The sequence below is a fragment of the Budorcas taxicolor genome, chromosome 18, assembly GCF_023091745.1.
Source record: "Budorcas taxicolor isolate Tak-1 chromosome 18, Takin1.1, whole genome shotgun sequence".
Lineage (NCBI taxonomy): Eukaryota > Metazoa > Chordata > Mammalia > Artiodactyla > Bovidae > Budorcas > Budorcas taxicolor.
The window spans coordinates 37,565,691-37,588,029 of NC_068927.1; the positions used below are offsets into that span (position 1 = coordinate 37,565,691).

General features: G+C 46.8%; 1 protein-coding gene and 1 pseudogene across 1 annotated transcript in view; both read left to right on the top strand.

The window, feature by feature from the left end:
• The first annotated feature begins 13,035 nt into the window (after positions 1-13,035).
• On the top strand, positions 13,036-13,579 carry LOC128063917 (ubiquitin-conjugating enzyme E2 C-like; annotated as a pseudogene).
• A 1,632-nt stretch (positions 13,580-15,211) lies between these two features.
• The window catches only part of CDH1 (cadherin 1), a 70,063-nt gene continuing 62,935 nt past the window's right edge, over positions 15,212-22,339 (top strand). The window contains exons 1-2 of the mRNA XM_052656171.1: positions 15,212-15,259; positions 16,185-16,299. Of these exons, the coding sequence (XP_052512131.1) occupies positions 15,212-15,259; positions 16,185-16,299 (163 nt within the window). The remainder of the gene's footprint in view (positions 15,260-16,184; positions 16,300-22,339) is intronic.

Below are 22,339 nucleotides of genomic sequence, written 5' to 3' on the forward strand. Positions count from 1 at the left end.
AGAGCTCACTGGCTGGAGGGCCTAGGGGTGGACAGAGAGATTGTCCACAAAGGGCACAGGGGAATATTTTGGCATGACTGAAGGTGTCCTATATCTTGAGTTGGGGGGGGGTCGATACATAACTGTATATGTTCATCAAAATTCACAAAATTTCACACCAGAAGGAGTGAATTTTACTATATGTAGAGCATACTTCAATGTTTAAAGACAGGTGCCCTTCTACAAGGCTGGATCACAAGCTTGTTGTGGTGAATGGGGCTTGTGTAACTCAAAAGCTATGAGCCATGCCTAGCAGGGCCACCCAAGACAGATGGGTCATGGTGACGAGTTCTGACAAAATGTGGTCCACTGGAGGAGGGGATGGCAAACCATTCTGGTTTTCTTGCCACGAGAATCCCATGAACAGTATGAAAAGGCAAAAGGGTATGACACCAGAAGTTGAGCCACCCAGGTTAGAGGGTGTCTGATATGCTACTGAGGTAGAGCAGAAGACAATCACTGACAGCTCCAGAAAGAATGCAGTGGCTGGGCCGAAGTGGAACTGGCACTCAGTTGTGGATGTGTCTGGTGGTGAAAGTGAAGTCTGATGCTGTCAAGAGCAATATTGCATAAAAACCTGAGATGTTAAGTCCATGAATCAAAAAAATTGGATGTGGTCAAGCAGTAGATGGCAAGAGTGAACACTGACATCTTTGAAATCAGTGAACTAAAAACAGAGGGAAAAGGCTTATGCAAAGAAAAAGAAAGAAGGCTTAGATCTGTGGATTCTGAGCAGTGAGGAAAGGGGGTTTCCCTTGCTTTCCCTGGAATAAACAGTTTGTAGAACCTCGTTAAAGTCTGAGGCCTGATGCCTGAAGCTTTGTCTCTGACTTGCTGGTGATCTGGAGCAAGTACCTTCCCCTCCTGAAAACTCAGTTGTCCCAGAGAGGGGGAGGAATGCTCTGATAACCTCCAAAAAATGCCCAAATATCTCCTGAGGTCTGATTCTCTGAAGGCTACCCACAAAGTGTTATAGATGTTCTTTTCCAATAACAAAAAATGTTTTTAAAAAGTTCTTCATGGAGCATTTAGAAGTATTTAGTGTTTTGCAGGTATCCATTCACTTAACTCTCACACCATTCCTAAGAGGACAGAGTCATTTTTACCTCCATTGTATTAAGAAGGAAACCTAGGCACCTAGAGATTACATATTAATAACAAGATCAGCACAGGTCAGTATCCCTGGACTTGAACCCAGCCCTCTCCTGCCAGGGTCCAAGCTCTTATCCATCACACAAAATAAGATGCTGTTTCTTAGGTAAGGTTTATAACATCATCAGTGTCCAAGTCAGAAAAGACCGTGCTTTTATCCAGTTCAGTTTTTTAACTGTAGGTCTCTAGAAGTTAGTGAGACTTCAAATCTATTCATTGGGTCAGGATTGCATTTTTTTTTTTAAATGAAAAAGGGTAAAATAAAGTAAAACAGAAGAAAATAGAATATATCAGAGTATATTGCACACAGGAAAGTAAGTGTTATCTTGTGAAAATTTCAGTTTCAGTGTGTGTATGTCCCAGCACAATATGAATGGGGGCCCTGATTGGAAAAGTCTGAGTAACACTGGCTAATCTGATCTGTTTTAATCTGTTTTTAATCTCAGTCTCAGGTTGAGACTGAGGCACAGGAGGGGAAGCTAACCACCTAAGGTCACACAGCCAGCCTAGATTCTGGTAGTCTTTGCTCCCATGGCACTAGCCATTCAATCATTCATTCATTCAGTAGTTATCTACCTTGGCCTGCTTTGATCAGGCTCCGCAGTAAACACCATGAATATCGTGACAAGCAAGCCAGACCAGGCCCTGTCCTCCAGGGGCCTCGGTCTCCTAAAAGGAATTCAAAGCAGCTGATGTGGCACATAGTAGCCACCCTCTACATGTATATAAATTGCCTATTCTGTGCAATATTGCTCATTCAGACACTGGTCTGAAAGGTGCTAGCTCACTTGATTCCTAGACACCCCTACATGTGAGGGTCTACCGTCAGCACCAGCAAACCTGTTTAATAGGTGGGGAAACTGAGGCATGGGGTCAATAACTTGCACATAACTATAAATGGCAGAGCTCAGATCTGAGCCCAAACAGCCTGTCTCCAGAGTCTGTGTTCTTAAGCATTACCCAGTTCTGCTTTTGGGGGGCTTCTGCTGTGTAAACCACAGCCCAGCAACAAGTCTTACCAGGGACAGAGTGGGGGAAGGAGAGGCTTATAAGGGGGGAGACCTTACTGCAAACACAGTCTCAGCATCTATCTTTGTGCTCTTGGCTTTTTAAATTTTATTTTTAAGCTTTAAAAAAATTTTCGGTCACATCATGTCTAAGTTGTATCTACTAAGAGGAACATCTGCAGGGAACCTAGCCTCCAATCCAGCCCCAGCAGGCACAGGCCAAAACTTGGAATTAAGAAGAAGGGAAGTGGTTCTGGGAGCTCCAAGCTGGACTGGAGCTCCCTGGCTGGCTCTAGAAAGGTGGAGCTCTGCAGAGGGGCAGGCACCAGGCAGACCATGCCCCCAACCTTTTTCAGTTCCTTGGTGAGAGAAGATCACCCTCCCCTAGGTGAGCAGCCTCCTCCTAATGCTGAAGGATCAGGCTATAGCTTAAATGTTAGTTTCTATGTGCCTAGTATCTGTTCACTCTTCTCTAGGTGACAGCACCATCATTTTTCTTTAGGGAACCACACCTCCCCTGCTCTTAGTCCATGTGGTCCTACAAGGCTGATTCCTCTTGCATCATGCCAGGGCTGGACACATGACCTGGTCTTAGCCAGTCAGAATCACCTAGCTTCTCTCTGGCCACAGACTTGGTTCATGTCTTCACATAAGCCAAGTCAGGGCGTAAAAGTGAAACCTGAGACTTTTGCTGTACCTATTGGGAAAGTATGGTACTTAATGGCTAGGATTGCTAAACCGGTGGGTTAGTAGCCTGTTTCTGCCTTAATAGAAGAATCTAAGAAGAAAATCAACATAGAGGAAAGCAAAGACTGAGCAAGACAGATCTATGATGACATAATTTGACCACCTGGAGCTACCCATGCCTGAAGTCCACCCATCATGTGCTTTTTAGTATGTTAGCCCTCAAATTTGCTTTTTCTAGGCACATATGTTTCTGGAGTTTCTTTAGTCTGCTTTGCAGACTCTAAAGCTCCATACAAAAGGGGCAGCCTCTGATACATGTAGTATTCAATAGAAAAGGGGACCCAGAAGTGAGCAGTTCTATTTATACTATATCCAACCTGCAGCATATCATCTGATAGATGTTTTAACCTCCCTGAGCCTTGGTTCATGTCTTTGGAAAAATGGGTTCCTTGGTGTTGCCTGGGGGATTTGCAAACTGGATCGGGTGACTCCCCTGATCCTAATTAAAATCCTTCAATGGCTCACCATTGCTCCGGAGATGCAGTCCAAGCCACTGAGCGTGACTAACATGGCCCCTACCCTGAATCCTACAACACACACTCTCCTTACCTGCCTGCTGGGTCTAAATCTCCACCTCTTTCTCCTCCAGCAAAACTGAATCACCTGAAAATGCTGAGCCCGCCTCCTTTTGCCCAGGCAGGCACACTCTGGCTAATTCAACTTAAAATGTCACTCCCCCAACAGAGCTTTCCCTGAGCCCCTGTGCCTTCTCTTCATGGGCCTTGTTAACCTTGAATCATTATCACCAGGGCTATCCTCCAACCAGGATCACTGATATGGCTATTCTAATGGCTAAAATACAGTATTGAAAATTTTTCACATCAGTTGGTAATCAGCTGCTTCCCTGAGTCCCTCAAGTGGCCCCCAAACCCCAGCCCCTCCCACACCCTGACGCCTCCCCACTAACCGACCCAGCAACTGAAAGGGTAAAGCTGGCACAGCAGGAGGACTGAGGACCTTATGTTGGTGTGTTGATGTGTTGGCTGGTATTCATTTTTGATTGGCCTGGGTCTACCAGTTGTTAAATATTAATGTCATCCTTGCTTATTGCCTTGGATCATAAATACCTGGTTCCCTTGTCTTATTCCACCAGACTGAAAGCTCTCTGAGGATGGGGAGGCACCTCCCTCACCAGCAAAGCACTAGGCACATGCTGAGTGTTTACTGAATAAAAGGATGGATGAATGAGTAAATTAATAACTGTGCTCTAAAATGTTGGAGAGTCTTTCTAGAAAATTATGGACCCCCATCCTCAGTCTGAACTCTGGAGTTTTCTCCTAGACTTCCGGTGAAAACCTTGCTCTTTGCCCAGGTTTTATTGCTCTATTGGTCTCCACCCCTGCAAGAAGCTGTCTCTCCAACTGCCACAGTCTGGCTCCTGTCTGGTCAGCTTTACCTTCCCTTCCTGCAAGACTTGTACTCTCTCTGAGAACTGCTGGGCCCAGAACAACCAAGATGCACCCCTTTCATGAGCCCACGAGTAGGTGAGCACATGCGTGTATGCTGCACACACACATACGGTGCTCACTGACTCAGTCTCGAAAAGCTCAAAATCATAGTTTTTAGAGGCAGAAGCAAACTAAAGGATCCTTCCAGCCAAGCCAACTTGCTTCAAGTCACAAGGTCAATTCCCTACACTGGGCTCTAGCTGCCTCCTGGAGTTTGGTATTAGGTTGGCCAAAAAAGTTCATTCAGGCTTTTCTATAATATCTTACAGAAAAACCTGAATGAACTTTCGGGTTAGGATTAGGGTTGTTGTTCAGTTGCCAAGTCGTGATGGACTATTCTCCACCCCATGGACTGTGACATGGCAGACTTCCCTGTCCCTCACCATCTCCTGGAGTTTGCCCAAGTTCATGCCCATTGAATCAGTGATGCCATCTGACCACCTCATCGTCTGTCTCCCCCTGCTTCTTCTGCCCCCAGTTTTTCACAGCATCAGGGTCTTTTCCACTGAGTCACCTGTTTGCATCAGGTGGCCAAAGTACTGGAGCTTCAGCTTCAGCATCAGTCCTTCCAAAGAGTATTCAGGGTTGATTTCCTTTAAGATTGACTGGTTAAGTTTAGGCCAGGCTGAACGTGGCACAGAGTGATTTTTCTGGCTGCTGGTCTGGAGAGGGTTGGTCTTGTCCACCTGGATGTGAGACTAGAAAGAGCTCTCTCTCCAGTCATCACATGGACAGGTCCCTGGCTCCAAGAAGAGGGATGAGGGCTTCTGTGTTTGAAGGTGGGAGGCAGGAGCCACAGGTCTGTAGAGCCTTATTTTGAGGTTCTATATTCTCTAGCTCTTCTGTAGCACCTTATCTTTTTGTTTTATTTTTTTATTGTAGCACCTTATCTTGAGAGACCAGCTACAGAGGTGTTTGTGCCAAGAGGGGGCACCCAGCCAGCTATGGAACCCCAAAGCCGTGTGCTCCCCCTCTCTCAGTGAACCAAGTGATCCTGCTGCTCATGTACTCAGGGACTCAGGGATTCCACTCAGTGAAAACCCAGCCCTTGAGCTTCGTTAATGTGGAAATAATAATAGTTAATATTTACTTAGGACTTCCTGCCTTCCACGTTTACCTAGGTTATTTTACCCAATTCCCACAGCTGCCCAACAAGGTAGGTGCTATTATTAATAGTATGCAGATAAGGAGATTGAGGTCCAAAGTGTTTTAACTGACTCATTCAAAGGTTTAGAGCCAGCAGGGGAAGAGCGGGATTCAGACCCAGGCAGAGAGGCACTAACATCTGTGGTGGGAACGATTTTGCCTTACTGGTCCTGGAGCCAGAGCATCCACCTGAGGCCTGCTTCTGCCATGACCTCACTGTTCACCTTTCTGAGCATCAGTTGCCTCCTCTGCAAAATAGGGAGAATACCTTTTGCTCTGTGGGCAAGTTGGAGGACCATATGGTTCGATCCAGGACCCAGCTCTCAATATTACCGCTACCCTACCCCTCATGTACTGGAAGCGCCAGCCTGGCTAAAAAACCAGTAAAAGTGAAACTGTTCATTGCTCAGTCATGTCTGTCTCTTTGTGTAGCTGTAGCCTGCCAGGATCCTGTATCCATGGAATTCTCCATGTAAGGATACTAGAGTGGGTTGCCATGCCCTTCTTCAGATTTCCAACCTAGGGATCAAACCCCAGTCTCCTACATTGCAGGCAGATTCTTGCCTGCCTGAGCCACCAGGGAAGCCCCCCAAAACGGTATTTGCCACCCAGGGTCTGGAATGTCAGGTCAGCTCAACAGATCATTTCTTGCTAAATTAAGCAAGGTTTGCCTCTCATTTCAAATGGCACCTGGAAATAAAAAGCTGGCCTGATCTCAGCAGTACAGCATGGAGATGAAAAGGCTTTGCTGCTGCTGCTGCTGCTAAGTTGCTTCAGTCGTATCTGACTCCTAGAGACCCCATGGACTGCAGCCTACCAGGCTCCTCCGTCCATGGGATTTTCCAGGCAAGAGTACTGGAGTGGGGTGCCATTGCCTTCTCCGGAAAAGGCTTTGAACCCATCAAATTCCAGCTATGTCAGTTAACATGTCACCTTGGGCAGACCTCTTTACCTCTTGAGCCTCTGCTTCCGAATATACAAAATGGGTGTAGTGAGAGCCCCCAAAGTGTTGTATGTTGACCGATACTACTTAGAGTATCGTGAGTTCTGACAAATGGTAGCTGTCACTTTTCTTACACACTATATTATAATTACTGGCATTTAGCACGATACTGGTACCTACTTAGCATTCAAATAATATTTAATAGATAAGTGGATGAATGTGTACCTGTCTGCATCTCTCACCTTATGAGTTTCTTAAGGGCAGGAGTCATATTTTGTTTATTTCTGTGTCCTCATTGTTGAGCAGAGTAGCTGGCACATGGGAGTGCTTAATAAATGTTTGTTGTTTTCCCTAATGGTATAATAGATGTGGGCAGCCATCATCCATGGTGCTAAAACCACAAGGTGAAAGGCTGATGGAGAATGTGATAATAGAAGGATCAGGATAACACCAGCTGAATCTTGGTATCCTAAAAGCCAGTTTCTTGCTTCCTGATATGATGCTATAGGGAGGACTCCATACCAGTTATGAAATATTTTTGCCTAAAAAAAATTGAATCTGACTCTAGATCTGAGTACCAGTTTCTATGACATATGGGAGAGAGGGACATGGTAAATGACATCCTGAGGATGCATTCAGCCAAATATAAAAATGCAAGACCTCTAACAGGACAAGTGACCTGGCATCTTAAAATCTAAATGCCACTTAAAAACAAACAAACTCTGTAAATTTGGAATTACATCAAAATAGAAATAAGCAAGCAAACAAAAATCTGGAATTCCATCAGAACAGAAGCAAACAAACAAAAAAGAATCTGTTCATTCTCTTGATTGTGTTTATGGTTTCAGAGTATCTGTATATGCCAAAACATCAAATTGTCTACTGAAATACATGCAGTCAATTATACTTCAAAAAAGCTGGACAAAAAAGGATGGGGAGGTTTTTACAAAGATCAAGAGATGCAAGGGACATACAGCCCAATATAAAGTGTGACTCTTGCTTGAATTCTGATACAAAAATATTGTAGGGACTTCCCTAGTGGTCCAGTGCAAAGACTCCATGCTCCCAATGCAGGGCGCCTGGAGTTTGATCTTGGGTCAGGGAACTAGATCCCACCTGCCGCAATTAAGAGTTTGCATGGGGCTTCCCTGGTGGCTCAAAAAATTGATGCTTTTGAACTGTGGTGTTGGAGAAGACTCTTGAGAGTCCCTTGGACTGCAAGGAGATCAGTTCTGAATATTCACTGGAAGGACTGATGCTGAAGCTGAAACTCCAATACTTTGGCCACCTGATGTGAAGAACTGACTCTTTGGAAAAGACCCTGATGCTGGGAAAGATTGAAGGTGGGATGAGTAGAGGACAACAGAGGATGAGATGGTTGGATAGCATCACCGACTCGATGCATATGAGTTTGAGTAAACTCCAGGAGTTGGTGATGGACAGGGAGGCCTGGTGTGCTGCAGTCTATGGGGTTGCAAAGAGTTGGACATGACTGAGTGATTGAACTGAACTCCCTGGTGGCTCAGTGGTAAAGAATTCACCTGCAAGGCAGGAGACATTGGTTCGATCCTTGGGTTGAAAAGATCCCCTGGAGAAGGAAATGGCAACCCACTCAAGAATTCTTGCCTGGGAAATGCTATGGACAGAGGAGCCTGGCATGGTATAGCTCACAGGGTCACAAAAGAGTTGGATACGACTTAGCAGCTAAACAACAATGCCACAAATAAAGGTCTTGAGTGCCACAACTAAGACCTGGTGTAGCCAAATAAGTAAATAAATATATTTTCTTAAGTTGTTTAAAAAAATATTTTTTAGCCTTTGGACAATATTGAGGAATTATTGGGAATTTTATCAGGCATTATGACTCAATTGGATGATGGTCATGTTTTCAGAGATGAAGACTAAAATATTTACAGGGGAAATTATCTTGGATTTGTTTTTAAATATTCTGCAAAAATAAAAATGCCAGGGTACATACCTATTGGAATGCCCAAAATGTCTGGAATACTAACACCATCAAGTGCTGATGAAAATGTGGCACAGTGGGAACTCTGATTCACTGCCAGTGGAAATAAAAAATGATGCAGCCACTTTGGAAGCCAGTGTGGCCTTTTTCTTTTTTTCCCAAAACTCAACAAATATTTACCATATAACCAGCAGCCATGGTTCTTGGTATTTATCCAAAGGAGTTGAAAACTTACATCCACACAGAAAACTGCACATAGATGTCTATAGCAGCTTTATTCATAATTGCCAAAACTTGGAAGCAAGCAAGATCCCCTTCAGTAAGTGAATGGATATGAAAATTGTGGTACATCACAACAATGGAATATTATTCAGTGCTAAAAAAAGAAATTAGCTATCAAGCTAGGAAAAGCCATGGAACAACCTTGAATACATATCACTCAGTAAAAGAAGCCAATCTGAAGGTCTCTATACTTTGTGATTCCCACTACATGACATTCTGGAAAAGGCAAAACTTTTGAGACTGTAAAAAGATCAGTAGTTGACCGGAGTTGGGAGGAGGGAGGGATGAGCAGGCAGGCCGGGCACAGTGGATTTTTAGGGCAGTTCATCAGCTGGTAAAGAATCCGCCTGCAATGCAGGAGACCTGGGTTCGATCCTTGAGTTGGGAAGATTCCCTGGAGAAGGGAAAGGCTACCCACTCCAGTATTCTGGCCTGGAGATTTCCAAGGACTATACAGTCCATGGGGTCACAAAGAGTCAGACATGACTGAGTGACTTTCACACACACATCAGTTTTAATAAATGCACTGTTGTGGTAGGGGTTGTTGATGGGGAGGCTATGCATGTGGGGAGGAGGTATTTGGGAAATCTCTGTATCTTCTACTCAAATTTGCTATGAACTTAAAACTACTTTTTAAAAAATAGTCTTAATTTTTTTTCAATTTGAAATGTATTTCTTTTTTTTAACTGAAGAATAATTGCTTTACAGGTGCCTTGGTTTCTGCAAAGCATCAACATGAATTAGCCATAGGTATACATATGTCCCATCCCTCTTGAACCTCCCTCCCACCTTCCTTCCCATCCCACCCCTCTTGGTTGTCACAGAGCCCTGGTTTGAGTTCCCTAAATCATAGGGCAAATTCCCATAAGAAACAGTCTTTTAACTTTCTTTTTAAACTCAAGGATGAAATTATGAAACAAGATTTGATACAACATTCACATGTTACAAAATTATCCAAATTGCAAAAAAAAAATAACTTTTGGAGCTGGATGATGGATACATGGTGGTTTATTATACTATATGCTGATGTGCATTATACTATTTTCCTTGTGTTTGAAATAAAAATGGTTTTTTTTGTAGACTGAGCTGGAAGAGGTGGCACCCTATCAGTTACCACATTTTAACAGGAGACTGAAGTGGGATATCCAGTTTTTTCCCCTGCCTGCCAGCAGGCAGCCCAGCAGAGGTGTCAGGAGACCTAGGAAGAGCTGGTATGGAGCCTCATCTCCCCACTCAAGGGGAGCCTGATCCAGCTGCAGTCCCCAGCAATTCCATCTTCCCTGGGGTGCCTCCCCAGTGGGCTAGGGGGTTGGGCTCCTCTTGGTAGAGGTTAGGGGAGAGGTGCCCCTCCCAGTTTGAGTACTGTTATCATCACCCCTTTGCCAGGAGATGAAAGGGGCAAGACTGCCTGGGGAGTTAATCTTTAGCCTCCAGACTGACCTGTTGCCAGGACACCCAGGAACTGAACATCCTCCGAGACATACCCTGCAGGCACTAAGGAGGTCTGATGTTGGATGCCAACCATGAAAGCCTGGTTAGCACCAGGGTCTGTTGTCCGCCTGGGGTGGTACCTGCAAGGCCCCAGTTAATGCCTGAAATCCTACCATTTACATTGGACTGGCCTTCAGAGAGACTTTGACTCCAAGATTTTGATTTTTCTTCCTCAAAGTTGAGAAGCTAATGAATGCCATGGACCTTACCTCCTGCACCAAAAGATTTGCTAACAATCTCAGGGGTTTCAGGACCTCTCGCCCCACGTCGCCCACCCACAGACACCAGGTAAAGGACACTGGGTGGAGTTTACTAACTAGTTTCAAAGTTTTCCTGCCTTTGAAAGAATTATCCCAGTGCTTTCTTTAAAATGCGAATGACTCTGGGAAGGTCTAAATGACTAAACAGCCCCCATGAAAGAGATTTTCCCAGAAGAGGTCAGGGATACATAAGAGACTAACAGCCTGGGGGTGAGGCATCTCCTTGGGGGCTCAGTTTTTCCTGGAAGCTAGAGGGGAATGCGAGCTTCCCTGGAAGCTCAGATGTAAAGCATCTGCCTGCAATGCAGGAGACCTGGGTTTGATCCCTGGTTCAGGAAGATCCCCTGGAGAAGGAAATGGCAACCCACTCCAGTACTCTTGCCTGGAAAATTCCATGGATGGAGGAGTCTGGTAGGCTACAGTCCATGGGATCACAAAGAGTCTGAAACAACTGAGCAACTTTACTGGTGACAGGGGAATGCACTGAGCCTAGGGAGCTAATAGCTGACTTCATTAGCACTTCCAAGAACCTTGTGAATTAAATACTACCAACATCCCCATTTTATGGATGAGGAAACTGAGACTGGACGTGCTACCTAGCCAGTGGTAGAGTAGGATTTGAACCCTCCATCAGCCTGAGGTCAAGCAGCAGAGGCTCACCTTTGCTCTTTTGAGCCTCTCAATGAGGTATCCTTTTTTGATGGAAGAAGACATGGAGGCAGTTCACGGAGGGCCACACAATGCCCTGTCTCCACAGGGACACCCCGTGGGTCCCCTGTTCACCCTGGCTCATCCTGGACAGCTGAGGGCCGGCAGCCCATTCCTTGGAGTAGGGCTTGCTGAGAAGTCTCAAGCAAGCTCATGCCCAACCTGTCCTCACTGCCTCTAATTGTTCTCTAAAATCCTTTATATTGAATTATCAGAGTTTAATGGAGGAGTCGATGAGAGCCGCTGTGGAGTTGCAAGGCCAGGGCTTGCTGAGAGGAAGAAAGCAAAGCCCTAAAGACTCCCTGGGCCAAGTGATGGTATAAAATATGAATTTTTACATAACTGAGGGAAAAAAAAATAAACGGATGAGCCACCCCATGGGAGAAACGCCTCTCTGTATTTCCATTATCTTGGTTAATGTGCAGTCCTGCTGGAGCCCCAGTGGGAAAGGAAATACTGGAGCCTTTATCCTCCAAACCTCTTGGTGGGTTAAGAGGCAGAAATCCAAATGGCTTGGGCGTGTGCTCAGAAGCCCATTAAAATGGAGGGGACAGGTGGGGGCTAGGAAGCTGTACTGACCTGAAACAATGTCTTGATTTGAGACAGTGCCCCTTCTCTGGGGTTGAGAAAGTAGCCGCAGTGGGCTCAGATTCACCTTTAACCCTGGGTGAAATATTCTAAACATGGTCTTCCCCGTGAGCATAGGGGATAGGGGCTGGTTCTTTCTAGAGAACAACCTCCACACTCAACACTGACTGAGCATTTGCTACCAGGTGCCAAGTACTCTGCCTAGTGATTTTCTTTCTTAAAAAAATATTATTCAGCCTTCTATTATATTTTTTATAATTTTATTTTATTATTGTTATTTTGGCTGTGCTGGGTCTTCGTTGCTTTTCTCCAGTTGTGCTGAAAGGGGGCTACTCTCTAGTTGTGGGGCTCAGACTTCTCCTGGCAGTGGCTTCTCTTACTGCAGAGAACAGGCTCTAGGATGCGCAGACTTCAGCAGTTGCGGCTCCATGACTCTAGAACATAGGCTGAGTAGTTGCGGCCCACAGGGCTTAGCTGCTCCGAGTCACGTGGGATCTTCCCAGATCAAGGATCGAACCTGTGTCTCCTGCGATGGCAGGCAGATTCTTTACCACTGAGCCACCAGGAAAAGCCCCAGTGATTTTCTTATATTAGCTCCTAAGGACCCATTTCTACAGATGAAAATACTGACTTGCCCAAAGGCACATAGCTACACACTGTAGTTTTTGTTATTGTTACTGTATTTTTCCAGCTTTGTGTGTTTGTGTGTTAGATGCTCAATTGTGTCCAATTTTTTTTGTGACCTCATGGACTGTAGCCCAACAGGCTCCTCTGTCCATGGGATTTCCCAGGCAAGAATACTGGAGTGGGTTGCCATTCTCTTCTCCAGGATGTCTTCCTGACCCAGGGATTGAACCCAGGTTCTCTGGGTCTCCAGCATTGCAGGCAGATTCTTTATCACCTGAGCCACCAGGGAAACCCATTTCCAGCTTTGAGTGAGTGAAAGTCACTCAGTCGTGTCCGACTCTGCAACCCCGTGAACTATACAGTCCATGGAATTCTCCAGACCAGAATACTGGAGTAGGTAGCCTTTCCCTTCTCCAGGGGATCTTCCCAACTCAGGAACTGAACCCAGGTTTCCTGCATTGCAGGCAGATTCTTAACCAGCTGAGCCACAAGGGAAGCCCAAGAATCCTGGAGTGGGTAGCCTGTCCCTTCTTCAGCATTTCCAGCTTTATTGTGATATAATTGACATATAGCCCGGCAGTTGCAACCGTGAGCTCCGCGTACCGCTTATCTCTGTCTCATCACAGCCTGGATGGCTTCCCAGAACCGCGACCCAGCTGCTGGCAGCGTCGCCGCCGCCAGTAAAGGAGCTGAGCCCAGCAGGGGTGCTGCCTGGGGCCCTGTGGGCAAGAGGCTACAACAGGAGCTGATGACTCTCATGATGTATGGCAGTAAAGGAATTTCTGCCTTCCCTGAATTGGACAACCTCTTCAAATGGATGGGGACCATCCATGGAGCCGCTGACACAGCATATGAAGACCTGAAGTATAAACTGTCCCTGGAGTTCCCCAGTGGCTAGCTACCCTTACAACGCGCCCACAGTGAAGTTCCTCACACCCTGCTACCATCCCAATGTGGACACCCAGGGTAACATCTGTCTGGACATCCTGAAAGACAAGTAGTCTGCCCTGTATGACGTCAGGACCATCCTGCTCTCCATCCAGAGTCTGCTCAGAGAGCCCAACATTAATAGCCCTTTGAACACACATGCGGCCGAGCTCTAGAAAAACCCCACAGCTTTTAAGAAATACCTGCAAGAAACCTACTCAAAGCAGGTCTCCAGCCAAGACTCCTGACCTGGGATGTCCAGCTCTCCTTGTGTTCTTTTTTTTCTTTTTTTCCTTAGGTGGTCTGTCCGTGCCTCAATGTCTGTATAGGACTCTGTCTTATCTGTGGTATCATTTTTGTTTTGTTTCTGTTTTTAAAATTAAGTGTGGTTAAACCCTTATGATGAATATATTAAATAAATACATTTTGGGGTTTTTATAGCAAAAGAAAAATAATTGACATATAACATTGTACAAATTTATCAGAGATAAAATGTTGATTTGATACATATATTGCAAAATGATTACTACCATAATAGCTAACACTTAGCTAACACATACCTAACTCATTGCTAACACCCCCATCATATCACATAATTACCATTTCTTTTTAAACACACTGTAGTTCTGATCATGCTTCAAGGGTAAAAGGAAAGATAATGTCCCTTACATGAGACATTGAAGCGAGTTATTTGCAAATGACAGGTTTGGCTGATCTCTGATGGATCTCTTCCTGTCAACATTAAAGGACAGATTGAAACCTCCAGCTCCAGCTGGAAGATTATGTGGGGCCACATGAGCTGAAGCCAATAGAACAGGCGGTGGAGGTGGGTTCCAGTCTTCTATATATCAAAGTGGCTCAGTTGTGTCCCACTCTTTGCAACCCCATGGACGGTAGCCCACCAGGCTCCTCTGTCCATGGAGTTCTGTTGGCAAGAATACTGGAGTGCGTTGCCATTCACTTCTCCAGATCTTCCCGATCAGGGGATTGAACCCAGGGTAAAAGGAAAGATAAAGTCCCTTGCATGGGACATTGAAGCGAGTTATTCTTGCAGATTCTTTACCATCTGAGCTACCAGGGAAGCCCCCTACTACTTCCTACTGGCCTCAAATTCTTTATGCCTGGATTGTCCCTCTATTAAATGGGAATAATAGCACAACTCTTGTGTTGTTTTGAGATGAAATGAAATAAGATGGTTAATGTCAAATGCTTAGCACAGAGCCTGTGACACAGTAACTTTTAGTGCCCAGTATCATCGTTACTTATTGTCCCTCACATCTGCATAGCGCTTTTGTGGTGCACGAAACATTGGTCTTAATTAATTGTACGACAACTTCACAACAACACCGGAAGGGGTTTGTGATTATATTACCATTTAGCAGGTGAAGAAACGGAGACTTTGAAAGGGAAGATTCTGCCCAGTGGACTGATCTGTCGATTCAAGAAGCGATGGAGATCTGAAGTTTAAAAGACAGAAGTAGGTAAAGGGTGAAACCTCTCTGGCGCCAGATGTTGGTGAGCCACCGCGAGGCTGGTATTCAAGCCTGATGGTAATGGGAATCGTGGAGCCCCTACCATTACGTTACTCTGACTACTCTCGGATCACCCGGTCTGCTCGCGGCTCCGGGGCGGAGCGTCCGCCCCAGTCAGCGGAGGAAGCGGAGGCCTTGCCGCGCCGCTCATTGGTTGAGGCCGGCAGGTGCATCCTCAGCCAATCCTGGTGCCGGGGGCGGGGCCGTCGAGGCTCACCTGGCTCCCGCGGCGCCCCGCAGCTCAGTGGCGTCCGGAGCCTCAGAGCACCTGTGAGTTCGTAGAAGTTCTGCCAGACTCTAGCCCGGCCCAACTCAGCTAGATCCTACTCAGCCCGCGCCCGGCCTGCCATGGGCCCTCGGTGCCGCAACCTCTCTGCGCTCCTGCTGCTGCTGCAGGTACGTTGGGTCCCCTGACTGCGCGGGATGCCTTCCGGCCCCATAAGCCGCGCCCCAGCCCCCAAACTCTTCTCTCTTCCTCTTCTGTCGTCCCCTGCTCCCTCTTACTCCAAAAAAGTCTGGGTCCGAAGGGCCTGAATGGCCCGGAAACTGCGCCGCGCTCTGGACTCCGTGGGGAAGGGAGTGGGAGAGGGAGCCAGTGAGGGTGAAGGGCGAGCACGGCTTTGCGGACGGCCTCCCGCGAAAGCCAGAGGTGGGGGCGCGCCTCGCTGCAGCCTCCGGGTACTCGGGTGGGCGACGGGCGGGGAGTAGAGGGCGTGGAGTAGGGATGGGGAGCCCCGGTGTAAGTCCGGGCGGAGCCGGGAGTAGTGGGAACGAGGAAAGGAAAGCGGAACCAATAGATAAAGTCACCTGCCCTGTAAAGTGTAGTGAATAGGTATGCCCCCCACCCTCCCCGGGATAAGAAAGGACGTAAAGAGGTTGGAGCGCCGGCGGTCCGAGGAACCGGACTTAGGAGTGCGAGCGGTCCCGGTGTAGGGAGAGTGGAATTGGGAAGAGTAAAGATGCCTCCGATGAAATTGAAAAGGAGACTTTCAGGAAAGGGCTGCTGAGGCTGGAGGTGAGCCAGTAGCCTTCCCTCCTGAGAAGTCCTGAAGGCTTTGGCGGCCACAGGTTTCCGAATGAAAGAGTTTGACGTGGCTGGCTGGCTGCCCTGTGGGGAGGAATGGGGGGAAATGGGGGTGGGGGAAATGCGGGAGAATGGAGGTGGGGGGGGTGTGGGGGGTGTGGGGAGTGGGCGGGCCCACCCCTCCCACAGTCCTGGTGCCAGCAGAGGGAAGGGAGGCGCTGCTGGTTTCGGTGTGAGTAGGAGGAGACCCCCCCCGCAACGAAGTCACCCCGGTTTCATACCTTTCCCCTACTCCAGGTCTCATCGTGGCTCTGCCAGGAGCCGGAGCCCTGCGTTCCTGGCTTTGGCGCTGAGAGTTACACGTTCACCGTGCCCCGGCGGAACTTGGAGAGAGGGCGAGTCCTGGGCAGAGGTGAGGGCGCGCCGCCAGTGTCCCTGGGGTGGGAGTGGGCAGGGTCGGAGAAACGGCGCTCCTACACCCGCGAGCTGGACTGGGCGAGCACCGTCTTTCCTGGCTCTGGTGACACACCTTTGTAGATTACACAGATGCGAGGATCTAACCTTTTGCCAGGATAGACGTTGGGTTTGAGGGGCTGTCTTGTATGATTGACTTAGTTATGGGGGACACTTATTAGGGGCCTTCAGTGTGTTTCATATTATCCTGACCACTTTTAAGTCTGTCTTTTCCAACGTCTAAAACCTGATGTGTGGGAAGAGGGAGGTGGGGGAGGTGGCAATTCCCGTTTTTTTACAGATGAGCAAATGGGAGGCTCAGGAGGGTGGAGTCCACTGGCCCCAGGGTCAAAGTAGGAATCTGATCTAGGTTCTGACTTCCAGGCCCCATTCAGCATCTCTGGGATGACTGAGGAGTCCTCTCTTGGTTACCAGGCTGTGGCTTTTGCTCATAGAGATGAAAAAAGATTTTTTTATACAGGTACTGTTTTCCCCAAGGAATAGTTGGCAGTGCGGTTTTTTGGTGTTTTTTTTTTTTTTTTTTTTAAGCCTGGTAGCCCTGACTCAGGAATGAAAAACAGACACAGTGTACTTCTGGGTCTTATCACTGTGATAATCAGGATTCTAGATTTTGGTTTGTTTCACTTTGCCCGGGAGTGAGAACAAGGAAAGGTTGGTTTCTCTTTGGTTTCACTGATCTCCAGGTGCTTATTTTCTACCAAAGGACTTTCTCCTCCCTCTTGATTTAGTTGATTGGACGAGTATCATAACAATAAAAGAAACATTTTTTGAAAGGAGGACTCACCCACAATACCCCTAAGGGAGTTCACTGTTTATTCTTCCAGTGTTTGGTCATGTGAAAAATGCAGCAATCATGCTATATATATATTTTTTTGAACTTTGGAAATTGTTCCAACAGTAGGCGATTTTTTTTTTTTAAACAGACAAACTGCAGTTTGATTGATTAAACATATTTGTTTTTCTGAGGCACGTCTGTGTTGTGTGGAGCTTTCTATTGGGTCAAAAAGGAAAAAATGAAGTGTTGTCTGCTTGATTTTGCAGTGAGTCCCCCATTTCTTGGCCCATCTCAGATTGATGTTCTGCTGGGCCCTGCTGGACCCCAGGAGTGATTGAGGACTTAAAGGAATACCCCACCCTTGCCCTTGGTATTTCCCATTCCAGCAGGTTGATGAGAAATGTCCCAAAATGTCCCAGGACCTGCTTAGAGGACACTGTGGTCTATGGGCACGTAGATGGCAGTGTGGGTGGCCGGGGATGGGTATCAGTGGGGAGCAGAGACTGGCTTCTGGGAGGAGGCAAAGTTGACTGAACCTTGAATTCAGGGCAGAGTTTAGAAACTGTGTGTACATCTATGTGTGGGGTATTGCGACACAAGTATTGGTCACTTTGTTTTCTTTCACCAAAACATCTGGTAACACCAGAGGTGGGCTAGTCTAGTTTTTATCCCCTACCCCCACCACCAAGTTCTTATATCTGACATGATATTATTATTGTTACATGATAATATTATTACATGATAATAATACAAATATTATTATTATTGTTAATAGCCACACCTGTTCACTTTTGAGCCAGACTCTGGGGCAGTTGTATCACGTGTATTTCACCTCATTGAACCTTATGATGGTGGGCACCATTGTTATTTATGTTTTGAGATGAGGAAACTGGAATTGCCTCATAAGGCAATTCCATACTCTGCTCAGGGATCAACAGCTGGCCTTTCTCCCATTCCTTCCTCATCTCAATCTCAAAAAAAAAGAAAGAAAGAAAGAAAGTGTATTTGGGGAACTCATATGCATTGTGAAGTCCTCCTCGCTGTATGCCCTGGAGAGCAGAGGTGGTGATAGACCTGGACCCTGACGGGGGCTGGTGGTGATGGAGGTGGACCAGACCCCCTGGGAGGTGGAAGGAGCCTGTAGCTGGTGGTGTTGATGAGAGAAGCAGCCTCTGGTATACTGGTGCTAATGATGTTGGTTCCAGTTCCCTTTATGTCTATACCCCTGGTGGCTCAGCAGTAAGAAATCAATGTGCCAAAGTAGGGAACCTGAGTTCAATCCCTGGGTGGGGAAGATCATCTGGAGGGGCAAATGGCAACCTGCTCCAGTATTCTTGCCTGAAAAATCCCATGGACAGAGGAGCCTGGTGGGCTATAGTCCAAAGGGTGAGACATAACTGAGCACACACATGCAGAAACACACACACCTAGCCCCACTCAACAGATTTCCTGACGTTTAAGGTCTCTTTCCAACCCATTGTGGACTTGCCCCAGGATGAAAGTGCCCTTCTGGTAAAAACATGCAACTTCAGGGAACTGGCTTTGTGATTTTAAAAAGGCAACCAGGATTTAGGGAGGCAGCCTCATTTCCTTTGGACAGTCCAGGAAGATGGAGGCTTGGGATATTATTAGTGCCAAGTTTAAACATTGGCCCCGTGGGAAATTTGCTGCATGCAAGTGTGAGAACGAGGAGACTGTGATGTTATGTCCACAGGTGGCTGAAGAATGTCAGAAATAGGGTTCTGACCAAACTCAGGGGGTCTTACAAACAAAAAACACCAAAAGCACAACCGTAAATTCGTCTTTAGAGTTTCCAATTAGTTTCCTTTTCATTTTTTTTTTTAAATACAAACTTGTTTGCGAAACCCAGGCCTTAGTTTCGGGTCTCAGGAGTATTATCCTAGTGCACTCAGCTTTGAGTTGATTGAGGGGTGGTGTTAAAAAAAAAAAAAAAACCAGGCAGTCTTTCAAACTGATGGTTTCTTTGCTTCATTTCCTCCACCACCTGGCTTTAGGCAAACAGGGCTTATATTTTGCATTTGAGCTCTGACTGCTTGATGGATGGCCCTTGCTCACAGGCACCCACCTGTGCGGGTAAATGCACCCATTTCCCCCTCCTTCTAAAAGATGTGCTGAAAGGTGATGGAAACAGTATGCAGGCCCCCTAGTTAAACCAGGCTTTAAAAAGCAAATATGGAAGCCTGCTCGGGGTTACCTTACATCATAAGACCCCCACTTCCCTGCCTCTCAAACTCCTGGACGTCACTTCCCCTTACTGGCTCTGTGACGAGGATTGGTGCCCAGACCCTGGGGAAGGAGATTAATGGACCATCATCCTGCCCTTGCCTTTGTGTCTCATGAGAAGTGGCAGAAAAGACCTGAGGAAGGCCACCTAAGGAAGACTGGTGGCCGCTGCTTCTCTACTGGCCACTAGAACTGCCTTTCCCCTCTGCTAGGGAAATCCCTGTTTGCTTTTTGGGGCTTTTTATTGGGTGAACCTTTTTCTGGAATGCTCCTTCCAGCCTCAGATATGCCAGATGCTGAAATAATCAGCTCTCACATCTCCCAGAAGCTGCCAAAACCCAAAAATCCCTTAGAGGCAATCATCACAATCAGACTTCCTGGGTTTCCACTCTGCCTCCACCTCCATCTCCATTCAGGGCTGTAGGCTTTCAAGGAGGCGCTTGGGCTGGGGCTGATTAGGATAGTTCCAGGAGTTCAAAGACCAGACTTGAATTTCCGCTACTAGCTGTGTTCAGTTCAGTTGCTCAGTCGTGTCCAACTCTTTGCAACCCCATGGACTGTATGTAGCACGCCAGTCTTCCCTGTCCATCACCAACCCCCGGAGCTTACTCAAACCCCTGCCAAGTGGGTGATGCCATCCAACCATCTCATCCTATTGTCCCCTTCTCCTGCCTTCAATCTTTCCCAGCATCAGGGTCTTTTCCAGTGAGTCAGTTCTTCGCATCAAGTGGCTAAAGTATTGGAGTTTCAGCTTTAGCATCAGTCCTTCCAATGACTATTCAGGCAGTCCAAGGGACTTTCAAGAGTCTTCTCCAACACCACAGTTTAAAAGCATCAATTCTTCAGCGCTCAGCCTGAAGAATCTCTCAGGCTGAGAGATTCTCACATCCATACATGACTACTGGAAAAACCATAGCTTTGACTAGTCTAGCTGTGTGACCTTGGGGAAATCATGCTACTTCTATGAGCCTGTTTCCTCATCTGTAAAACTGGGGGGCGAGAGGGCAATAATACTCAAACAGAATTGTTGTGAGGATTAAATTTGCATATTTGTTTCTTCACTTGGATTCTCTGCCCAGCAAAGGTGAGTTGAGTGCAGACTGAGTGTCAGCATCGGGCTGGATCTGGGATTGCAGTCATGAATAAAGCTGATGCGGGTTGAACATAAAGTGAGAAGGATGTAAGGAAACAGGGAAGAGTCATTAAATGGCTCATATTTCTTAAGGACAGAGTATGCACTCATATTATTTTGAACAAATGAATGAATGAATGTTCACTACCTCTCACCCCTTGGTTTATTTTTCTCATCTCAGACTGTGGCCTGGGGCTAGCCTCTGGTTTTGATTGTAATTGTCAGGGAGAATGGGGTCTGTTAGAAAGAACTTTCTATAAGATGCTTGTGAGGGCTTCATGCCCAGCCAGTGGCTCTTGAGGCTGGGGTATAGTGATAAGTGTGTGTAGGGATATAGGGTACCTCAAACCTGATTCTGGAAATGGAAGGGCAGTTATTAGACATTAAAAAAAATTTTTTTTGGTCTTCGGTCCATTAAAAAAAAAATTGTGTTGTCTCTCTTCTTCTCCCTCCCCCCTCTCTCCTTTTCTCTGTTACTAATTAAAGTTTTCCTTTTATATACTTTAGCTTTTACTTGTTACTGTTGGGAGCGTTTTAAGCCCCCTCTTTCTGTTGTATTTCCTCTTCCCTTTCCTTCCTCATATCAACCTCAATCCTCCACTCCCCCACCTCTCAAAGCCCAAGAAGATTCAGAAGGTTCTTGAGTCAGACTGCCTAGATGGAATCAGGAATCCCTTGGCAGCTGAGAGACGTTGGCCCAGGACTTTCTAAACCTTAGATTCCCTTTCTGTTAAATGGGCGTAATAGTTCGCCTGTCATCTTGCGTATCAGGTGCCCATAAAGGTGACTCATTAAGGCCCCTGGACTATTTGGTGCCTTCTGTTTGAGACTCTCCCTTGTTTTACCTTTGGTCCAAACGTCTCCCTGTGTGCTCTCCCACGCAGCAAACCAGCCAAACCAGTTTCCTCACTCTGCCTGTTTCTGTATTAAAGCAAACACTGCTCTGCAAACAGCAAACAGTGACTAGACCAAAGTGCTCTTTGCTAGGAAAGGAAATGTTGCAGTGTTTTCTCGCTGCTGTGCAGTGTGCTGGGGGGTGGGAGGGGGGGCTGAGGTGGGCTTGCCTGTGGACCTGCCCATAAATGTTGTTCAGAATTGGGGGGGAAGGGGTCAGTGGGCAAGGAACAATTGGATCAGGGGAGGGGCCAGAAAATGAGGATAACCTTGAACCTGGCAGCCTTTGCTTGGTTTTGAAACATATTGCATAATACACATGGCTTAAGGATGCCTGTCTTTTCCTGGGTTTCAAAAAATGCTATGCTCCAGCCCCTGAGACCCTGGCTAAGCATCAGATTACCTCAAAAATCTCCTGCAGGTTCACTGAGCTACAGTCTCTGAAAGGGGCAGTTCTGACAGGGCATTTTAAAAAGCTCCCCAAAAGTCTACCTGACTCATCGCCCCAGATGACTCCAGTGGCTTGATCCCGAATGTTTGATGAGTGAATACCCAGTGGCAGCCAGGGTGTGGGCATCTGTTGTCCAGGGATCCAAGGGCACCCTTGATCCAGAAGGGTAAGACTGATCTTTCTGCCATGCCAGTGAAGGAGACCTCTAGGGGTGATGGGTAGAGCCCATGGGATGGAGATGGGGGGGCTCTGGGAAGTAGCCAGTATACCAACCTCTCCCCACTGTGCACCCAGTGTGGGGGGGTCTTCAGGGAGATTCCAGAAATTCTCTGAGGCTCCCCACCCCCCACCAGTGGCTATTCCCATTTACTGGAGAAAATATTCATTGGTGTGGGAAAATATTCAGAGGACTGGAGCAGCAGTCAGTTATACCCCTGGACCTTGGTGAATGAGATGGTGGTCCTTTGCTGGGAAGAGAGGAA